Raw genomic sequence first — 10,279 nt, forward strand, 5'->3', positions numbered from 1 at the left:
AAGCTTAGTAAAGATAACATATTTAACTGGTACATTAACTAAAATATTTAAGCTTTTATTGACAATTGTTATCCATGTAAGATTAAAGTAATTTATCAAATGAAATGATAGTTTTAACTCAGGCATAATGTATACACGTTGGTTTAAACAAATATACTATGTTGGCAGTAAAAAATGACGCTGTTGGCAAAATTGTTCATTTGAAAGCAATAAAGCATGTATGTTGTTTGTATAGTAGCTTGGTATAATATGAATAATGCTGACGTGAAAACACATTGTCATAAATCTTATCATATACCACAACACATTGTGGTGAATAGCAATATCTTGTGTCTCAGCAATTACAAGCATCATCATGGATTAGATATTACAACAGTGAACAGTTTACATCTATATGAAACAATCAAACCATGCAGATTATATAGTAGGGTGGGAAAAGATGGGACACATATTCAATCTATTTTTTCGCCCCATTCGGTAGTAAACAAAGAAAATTTAAAGACTTATTAAACCATATCCTCACGACTCCAATATATCGTTTTTAATTGTTTAAAACATGATTAGGATATTTGTATATTTTGTGCTATAGGTATCCCATCTTCCCCCATAATACTGTATATATTGCTACATAATATTTAAAATAAACAATTAATTTAAATATAGTTGTCTTACCATGTTTTGGTGTATTTGTTGTTGTTGTTGTTGCAACAGAATTTGTTGATGAAGATTTTGTTGATCTTGCTGTTGTTGTTGTTGTTGTTGTTGAGCTTCTTTTGGTAGTTGCCCATTTGCTTGTTGAACAAGGATCTTTGAATAAACGAAAATTACATAAACAACTATGAATAATGCCTTGTATTTGTAATATAGTGGAAAATACATAGGCGCCAAACCTGGGGTGGTGGCACGGTAGGCAAGCCTACCCGTGAATTTTCTAGAGTACATTAATCAGTTAACACCAATACGTTAGATCTGTTTCATATGAATGTGTGTCTAACTATTTTGTCTCCCTACATATCGTCTTTAGGATAATACCCAATGTTTTGGTAAGTAGACTCACAATATTAATCATAGACACCAAACTTTTTAAAATGCAGGGGAGGCAGGGATACTTAGACATACATTTCTATGAAACAAGTCTAACCTATTGGTTGTAAAGGTTTTGATTCATGCAGTGAAGAAAATTTCAGGACGGGCCTGTCCACCCAGCCACCCCAGGTTATGATAATAATACTTTAAATAAAATAAAATTCAAACTAACTATACAATTCGAAATCTGTATAAGACAGTGAATACAGATTCTTGCTTTAATAATATTACCATTATAGAGTAGTTATAATTACCACTATCAGTGTAATTTCACGATAAACACACCGCACATAAAAGTAGGTCACATTTTATCAATTGGGTTATTCACCTGTTTGATTTGGTTGATAGCAAGTTCATTCTGCTGGAACTTGGCTTGGAATAATCTCAGATCTTGCATTGCTTGCATTCCTTCCTGTTGTAACTGGTTCAACTTTGGCTGCGAGTATTCAATATGCGATGACTACAATATAGAAACTATACAAAATTTTATATTCTATATGGATAATGTCCTACAAGGCAAAGGTTTTGGGGGCTGCAAGAGTTGGCCAATAACGTTTACACCAAAAAAACTGAGACCAACATTAAAAAAAGTATTAAATATGTATAAAAAGTGATTATTATTGCAAAAGTAATTAGTATTGAGTAAGGTTCTGTAGCACAGAAGACTTTGGATACAGCCATGTTGACAAAAGTTGGCCTATAACCCCAACATCAAAAAAAATTATTTTCTACACTGTGTAATCAATAAACATTACATGTTACAACTAAGTTTCATAGGAATGCACACCTGAACCAGCCTTCCCAAAATTTAAAAAGTTTGGTGCCTAAACTGCCTGTGTCCGCATTGTGTATAAGGTAGTAAAGATACCTGTATAGTGTGGTTCTTAAACTTTTTTGTATGCTTTACCCTTTTAACAAAGATGCTTATCAGATTTACCTCCAATATGTAATATGGCACTCATTTATTAAAAAGCGAAAACAACTAATTACATCAGTTATATTTAATGTGACGGATGCGCTTGCTTTTTGGCAATGAGTTGTTCAATCTCTCAGTCTGGTAGTACTACAATTGGTACAATTTTTCTGTTCCGTCAACTATTGTGGATTTAATTGGTAGCTTATTTACCCTCTAAATACGAGGAATTATTCCACAGGGGTGAATTTACCCCTAGTTTTAGAAATGTTGCTGTATAAGATGTTAGGTAGTAAAGGTACCTGTATAAGATGCAGTAGTGCTGGTTGTTGAGCAGCTTGCTGGTTGAGCGTGGCAATGTTTTGTCTTAAGGTTGTTACATGGAGTTGTAAAGGTCGTATTTGGCCGTGGAATAATTGTTGGTTTTCATCACTTAGGTGGGTTTGTTGTAAAATTAACTTTGGATCAATGCCATTACCTTGCTGTAGGGAAATAATAGAAATGTTATAACCTACGATGTCAATGATATAGTACTGTGGGGTAAGATACCGTGTAATATCCCATACCCATATTTTCTAATTTTGTTTTTAACCAAAGCTCTTTTAGAGTTGTTACATTAACAAGTAACACTATTATTACATTTGCACCAATCAGGCTGTTTTTATATATTTAGTTTTATAAATGCAGATATTAACCAGTAGCAAAAAATAAACTTACCGGTTTTTGAACGTTTTCGGTGTTTTGTAGCCTTTGCTGTTCCTGTTGTTGTTGTTGTTGTTGTTGTTGTTGTTGTTGTTGTAGCTGCATATACATCTGTTGCTGTTGTTGCAATTGTTGTTGTTGCTGTTGTTCTCTTTGTTGTTGTAATAACATTTGTTGATGCATTTGTTGTTGTTGTTGTTGTTGCTGTTGTTGTTGCTGTTGTAACATCTGTTGTTGAGCTTGTTTTTGTTGTTCTTGTTGTAATTGCTGCTGCCTTAATAATTGTTGTTGAGCAAGAAGTTGTTGTTGTTGTTGTTGTTGTTGATTACTTTGGTTCACAGTAGGTTGCGAGTTAGTAACAGTTCGATTAACTTGTGCCTGTGTAAAACAATCAGACAAAAAATAAATAGCAAATCAAACAACGTAATAAATTAAAACAGAATTCATTTACTTTTTTAAGGAGTTGTAAAGTTTACCTGGCTGGGTTGGGGTCGTGGCCTCGGCTGTGGCAGTGACAACTTTCCTTGAGGTCTTTTACGGGGTGTGATACTGGTCTCTGTCAACCCACCAGTTGATGCCATACCTGCTTTCAACTGGGCTTCCCTATTAGGATAATAGAGATTAAAAACAGTAAATTACTGAACGACATAGAAACTGTGTGCGAAAGATATCTTTTGGCATTTTTTGTCTGCTATACGGCAATACATCACCAGGATGTGCCAATAAGTGTCTTAGGACACCTACGCACACTATGATAGCAGTGTCAAGCCTCAAGCACGTACCCACTTGGACACAGGCATTGTATAATTGTTCAGGTAAATGGTAAGTGAAACACGCTACATATAATACTGTATTAAATTAATATTAATGTAGTAAATAAACATGTATTTACTTTAGTTTGGTTGCTTCTTTTAATTCTTCTGCTTCACTTCTACTCAAAGGTGAAGGTAGTTGGGTGGGGATGGTGGAATTCTGTGTTAAAATAATCAGTTTATAGTAATCATTCTCAATCATGATCAAGTTGCTTATGTAAGGTGTGGTAATTGCCACACTGGGTGTTGCGCTAATGGGCCAACTTTGGCCTAAATCCTATTTCCCTTTTGTCTTACTATAGGACCTTACCTATATGGCAATATAGAGTAGAACAAAACTATAAAACAAGTGTTAATTAGTAATAAAGTAAGGTTACATACTGTAGAAAAAATGATCAGAAAAACACTTTATTTGCTCCTATTTTACCAACATTTAGCCAAGCCAAAGTATTTAAGTTATGCCATTAATTAATTGATTAAAAGTTTCATGTTCACTGTATAAGGAGAAAAAGGTTCACACACTCAAAGTGCATTCGAGGGCAAAGTACTTTACACAGAATCTCTACAAGGCACTAGATTAAATGGAACTACACTTATGCATCATGTAGTGGGTAATCCTTGGTGATTTAGCTTCATTTACAACACTTTTGCATATTTCATGAATGCTGTTGTAGCCAATTAGTGTTTTAAACATTACCAGTGCACATTTCAACTAAACAGTTTGAATGAATTGTACAAAACATAGGTATTATGTCCAAGCATAAAGTATGTGCTGTTATTAATTATTTAATGGTATTAACATATTCTATTTTATTCTGCAGGGGGTGGGCTTTTTTGAGAACCTGGGATTTTGTTCAAGGCAATAAGAAAAGAAAAATGCCTTCATTAGGTATATAATAGTATTAACATATTCTATTTTATTCTGTGGAGGTGAGGTCCTTTTTGAGGACCTGGGATTTTGTCCAGAATTGAATGGCGAACCAATGGTATTAAGATATGGTTAAACTATCAAGTTTTATTATATTAGATTAATGAGAGAGTTAGTTTATAACCTCACACTTACCCTGATATTTTCTACAGGATTCGCTGAACCTTTGGCAGCGAATGCAAAATGTGCAACTTGGTAAATATCGGGTCTTATATCTGGGTTGGGTTCCAACATATAACCTGTTGTGTTAAACAAGATTTATTTTTTGGAAATAACATATTAATGGCTTGGCTGCAAAATACCAGTTGGCACATTAATAAAGGCCAGGCTGCAAAACTTGGGGTGGCAGGGTAGACAGACCTGCCATTAAGTTTTCTTCCCTGCATTAATCAGTAAACATTAGAGCTAATGAGGTGAATTTTGTTTCACAGTAATGTGTTACTGTGTATATGTGTGTCCATACATTTCTGCATATCTGCTTTTTACACATTTATAAAAGTTTAGTGCCTATGTTGCAGAAGCTAAAACTAGTTTATTATTACTATTAGTCATAGCTGTAGACCTGTTTACTGGTAAATGGATGTTCTTGTGTATAAAAATAAACTCGTGTATAAAAATAAAGGTAATTTTCTGATGGGCATATCATATTTCTTTTAGGTTTATTACGCGATTATCTTTATGTACATTCATTCAGGGGAGGCACAGATAATTAGACACACATTCTTATAAAACAAAATTTATTTGGTTCAAATGTTTACTGATTAATAAAGTGCAGAAAATTCCAGGTTTGGCCTGCTGACTCTGCCACCCAAGGCTTGATGTCTATGCATTTAGATATAAGACTATACCCCCAACACATATGCTTTATACTTAGTGTTTAAATTAAGTGTCAAGTTTGCATACAAGCTTAACACTAACACCACCAACCAACACTTAATGTATACACAAGTTAAGATATTCCAGACACTTGATAAGCCTTGAGGGTTTATTACTAATTAAGTTGAGGTTGCTATTTATATCCTTGTGAAAGGCCAGTACACCATGCGTTGTTATCTGTGGTTGGTAATTGCATGTCAATAATCTAAATTGAATATTATGTTAACATGTGTGTGGCTTTCAATTGGGAAACACAAAATGACTAAGCAACTTAACTAATGACTGCAGTTACTTCACATTTAATAGTTAATTAAAGCATAAACAGTCGAAACATTGCAATCCATAAATGTCACAACTTACGTATTAAACAATGAACATCTTTGGAATATTTTGAATCATCAGGAATTGTAAATTCTCCATTCTGTATCGCAAGCGTGCTTTCACCAAATGGTAATTCAAAGAAACAAAGCTTGTACAGTAAGCAACCGAGGGCCTGGGTAAAAATAACAAACATATATTAACCAGCAAAATGGCTTGTTTGATAGATCAATTAAGGTTTTTTTCCAGGTCCAATTTAACTACTAATAATCCAGGAAATTGAAACAGTTCCGCTGTTGGGAAGTCAGGCAAAAGGAATACTGTCCAGTATTATGTACATATCTAATTTAGTACATAATACTTAGCAGTTTGGCAACTCAAACTTTTAGGTCTATGACTTCCTTCTCGTATTTTGCTTAGATTAACCAGCACAGAAATGAGGCAACGTGAAAATATAGCAAACATGTTATATTATACAGTAAACATATTATATCTATAGGCATCTATCATGGGATATCCAGATATCCATACAAACCTAGGAAGAACTGGGGTACTCATAAGCCATGAATACTCAGTATAAAGGCATAAAGACACAGGCGGAGTACCATGAGATTTAAACAAAAAAACGAATAAATAGTGATAGTACAATGATCAGCTTGACAATTCGACATTATTAATGTGATAACAATCAAATACAATCTTGCATAACAAAACTTTGTGTCTTCGGCATAAACGTGTCGGTGTGATTTTTTAACTTGAAAATGTAACTCTCATTTAACTATTTTTGCAAAAGAAAAAAAAATGATATAACTACTGTCATTTAAAATGTATCTGATGTCTTTTTAACTTCGACAGTGACATTTTTAACTTCGACAGTGACAACAAATTTTTGGTTTTAAGCTTTACAAAGCTTGAGCGCTTATGATAGCTTCTTACCCATATATCTGCAGGAGGACCAATGGGTTTTCCCATGAAGAGGTTCACCATTTCAGGAGAGCGATATGAAAGTGTTGTGTATCTGTATAAAACAAATAGTTTAATTAGTTATCTGGGTAACAAGCTTTTTTGTCTTGGGTATATAGCTTGTGTAAACGTACTACCAAGAAATTTTTGCTTGTTATTTGGCAAGAATATTTGTTTACATTTGTAGTATGTAACCATTACGCAATGACTGTTCATCACATACTGTCATCAAAATAAAAACAAAAATTTATCTGCCACCCACAAAGTCTTTGAGTACAAAAACTTGTCTTTCATAATCAAAGTTAAAACAACATCAGTTACATTTTAATGGCTTTAGTTATAGAGTAGGGTGGGGGAAGATGGGACACATTTAGCGTAATTTCTGAATATCGTGATCATGTTTTAAACAGGTATCAAGAACAACAGTCTATGGGAGTCGTAAGAATACGGTTTTATAACTTAATATATAACGAGAAAATAGAATGAAAAGTTGTCCCATCTTTCCCAAATAACTCCAGTTACAATTTAAATTTGACTTCAGTTACATTTTAAACTTTAGTTATATAAAAAATCAAACAAAAATATTTTCTCTTACAAAAAAAAAGTTAAAATGACTTTAATTAAATTATGTTGCGCCATTCATGTTCAACTATAGAACATGCTTTGTTCATGGTTTGTTGTCATGAATTAAAGTCACGAGTGAGTTGAATTAAATGTTACTTATTTATATTGTCCGATTAACAAAACATAACACCACATTTGTGGCGTGAATATAAGCAAACTAAATATGTTTATGTAGAACTGTTTTGAAAGAGCTTATATGTATAGATTATTAATAAACTGAATACACATTTCAACATATTATGTTTGAGTTTGTACACACACCTACAAACCTGCATTTCCTGTATTATTTTATATTAGTTTTAAAGCAAAAAATGTTGTTTTTTATTTTCTTTTTAAAACTGACATACCAGGTTCACTAAATCTGAACAACATAGTTTTAACTACCAGTATCATGGTGTTTAGATTTAAGCCTAAAACTCACTTAACTTAGTTATACAACAGGGAAACCCTTTTTTTTAACTCAGTTATAGGCTCAAATATAAACATTATAATTTTAGGTATAGATAAACGGGCCAAGGAATTCTTACTTTGCAATTTCTTCCTCTAGTTTCTGCCTACTGGCTGAGGTCTTGGGTTCATACACCTCACACGTAGCACTTCCAAAATCACATAAAACAAAATCACCAGAATCTCGAAGCAATACATTTTCAACCTGGAAAATTCAACAGAACACAAATCAATTTTATATTTATCCTTGAATACAGTAACAAAGATCAGATTAATTAATAAATATAAATAAAAGGGAATTAGCAGTAAAACATTCTACAATAACTGATAAAAACTACTTTAGTAAAAGTGACAAATAAAAGCATGGCTGCTGAATAATGAGGTGCTTGGTTACATTACTGAAATAATGAAATCGTATATAATAGATTACTAAGGTATTTTAACAGATAGGCAAATTTTTTTGGTACTAGTAGGCCATAAATCAAAAGTAGACAGTCCATACTTCAACATGAGTTAGCTAAAACGTTTGAGTTGAACTTTTCCACTTTTAGATTCTGAGAACAGAAAATTCTCACAAAATATTACTTAGGCAATAGGAGATAAAGGTTTTGAGATGCAGGGATAGTTATATACACATTAATATGAATGAATGTAACTTACTTTATCCTCGCGTGGCCGGAAAACGAAAGTCGTTATCACACGGGTTAACACCTCGTGCCAGCTTACGAGTTACCATGTATGTTCATTAGTCCACAAACCTTTAAATCTCTATGAACTATTGGAGATGTTGAATGGTGTAAAGCAGCCACAGCTTGAACAATGTCACAGAAAATCTTTAAAACTTCGGTTTGAGTAAAACCTTCAGCTTGAGAGAATCTTATCCTTGCATTCATGAGTTGAACCACATGACCCGCTAAACATGCATTTAAAAATTAGTTCACATATTACAGTATTTTAATGTACATGCCACACTGCTACATGATGCTACTAAGTAGAATTGGTCTGTGAAAAAATGGAAAAGGTAAAATTTCCAAAATAGTTAACATTTTACCAACAAAAAAAACAGTACATTTCAGTACAATTATATATATGACAAAACAATGTACTTCTTGTTGTATAATTGTATATAGGCTATAAACTGTACATTAAAAATGTTGTATAGGCCTATATTGCTCATAGAAACAAGAAAACAAAAATTTAATTCACCTTTACAGTATTCCATTAACATCAATATCTCATAAACACCAGGTTTACTGTTTGAATTCATGATCGTTGCATCAAGGAGTCGAACTATGTTTTTGTGGCCACTAAGTTCTTTCTGTGTTGTAAAAACGTGTTTTGTTTTTACTATTTCGATGTCTAAAAAAAAAAGGTTCTTGCCAATAATTAGTTAATATATACTTTAACATTCTTTAGTAATTAACCTATCGTCTATGTGATCAGCAATCCTTTTGTTACTGCTTGCTGACAGAGTTTCTTCTGTTCAGTTTAATATTTTTAAGTTAAGTTCTGCCATCAAGATTCTATTATTACTTAAAACCTGTGTTTATGTTACAACAATCAGGCTTTTGATTATTTTAAAATAAAGTTAAGCTCTGTTGGCCAATCAAAGTGCATGGTACACAAACTTTTATTGAATTATATTTATTGAATGAGGCATCATATAATCTGACGTACTAAAAAGTGCTAACGGTCATGCGAAAATACAACAATAATATTAAAAGCAAGTAAACCTCACCATGATGTCAATTTCTCTTTGACAAACTTCAAGATCTGTTTTATTATTCACAAACATTCGTTTTAAAGCAACCTTTGGTCCTGAACTTAATTTCCCCAAAAACACCATTGAAAATCCACCTATTTAAAAACATAAAACTTGTCAACCAACCACATATCCCTAGATAGTAGCCTAGTTAGAAAGAGTCTACAAGATTAATTAGGAAAAAATAAAATATCAAGGTTGGCAGATTTTTATTTTCACTAGGGTGCATTTTTCCATGCACTTAATTTTTATATTCTACTTGTTTAAAAAGTTTTGTACTTCTTTCACTTTGAAGGTAATCAGGGGCGCAACCAGGGGGGCTGTTTTGCTGTCATGACAGCCCCCTTTTCCGCAGACATGCACGCAGCCAGAAAGTGCTAAGACGCACACACGTGCGTTGCATTCAATATTAGATTCGTTCGCTTGGAATTGGAACAATTTTTCGTTCAATTGTTACGTCACTTGGTTTATTGCAACGTAACTATTAATTATGACGTTTCATAATGTGCCCACTGCCCAACCAACCACGACATCGAAACATCGTGTATGAGCGTCATATTTTTACGCTCTGCGCCGGTCTAGGAAATAAAGGAAGACGCATGCGGTAGCATACATTCCACACCTAACAAACAAAGCAATCATTGTAAATTTATTCTCGTGACAAGTGACGTTATGAAACTCTGGTTCTCTAGCGGTGACAACGAACGACTCTGTCCAAGCTCGGCCGGGACGATACTTTGTAATATCATATTACGATTTCTGTTGGCTCCAATTTACTGATAGCGTCGCTACTTGCTTTTATATTTGCACCAATTAAAATTCACATAATCGTGGTTATCTGCATTAAA

At 33.3% G+C, this 10,279-nt stretch overlaps 2 protein-coding genes across 2 annotated transcripts in view; both read right to left on the minus strand.

Moving 5' to 3' along the window:
• Positions 1–6,892, minus strand: part of LOC100177166 (BMP-2-inducible protein kinase-like) — a 13,598-nt gene extending 6,706 nt beyond the window's left edge. The window contains exons 1-12 of the mRNA XM_018814935.2: positions 6,861–6,892; positions 6,572–6,653; positions 5,678–5,810; positions 4,577–4,680; positions 3,594–3,673; positions 3,178–3,304; positions 2,871–3,079; positions 2,717–2,800; positions 2,302–2,431; positions 1,415–1,546; positions 673–807; positions 299–333 (exon numbers count right to left, since the gene is read on the minus strand). Of these exons, the coding sequence (XP_018670480.2) occupies positions 299–333; positions 673–807; positions 1,415–1,546; positions 2,302–2,431; positions 2,717–2,800; positions 2,871–3,079; positions 3,178–3,304; positions 3,594–3,673; positions 4,577–4,680; positions 5,678–5,810; positions 6,572–6,653; positions 6,861–6,892 (1,283 nt within the window). The remainder of the gene's footprint in view (positions 1–298; positions 334–672; positions 808–1,414; positions 1,547–2,301; positions 2,432–2,716; positions 2,801–2,870; positions 3,080–3,177; positions 3,305–3,593; positions 3,674–4,576; positions 4,681–5,677; positions 5,811–6,571; positions 6,654–6,860) is intronic.
• An 853-nt stretch (positions 6,893–7,745) lies between these two features.
• LOC113474843 (AP2-associated protein kinase 1-like) overlaps positions 7,746–10,279 on the minus strand; it is a 3,915-nt gene continuing 1,381 nt past the window's right edge. The window contains exons 2-5 of the mRNA XM_026837513.1: positions 9,408–9,526; positions 8,876–8,987; positions 8,428–8,582; positions 7,746–7,874 (exon numbers count right to left, since the gene is read on the minus strand). Of these exons, the coding sequence (XP_026693314.1) occupies positions 7,746–7,874; positions 8,428–8,582; positions 8,876–8,987; positions 9,408–9,526 (515 nt within the window). The remainder of the gene's footprint in view (positions 7,875–8,427; positions 8,583–8,875; positions 8,988–9,407; positions 9,527–10,279) is intronic.

This window comes from Ciona intestinalis, chromosome 14 (genome assembly GCF_000224145.3).
Source record: "Ciona intestinalis chromosome 14, KH, whole genome shotgun sequence".
NCBI lineage: Eukaryota > Metazoa > Chordata > Ascidiacea > Phlebobranchia > Cionidae > Ciona > Ciona intestinalis.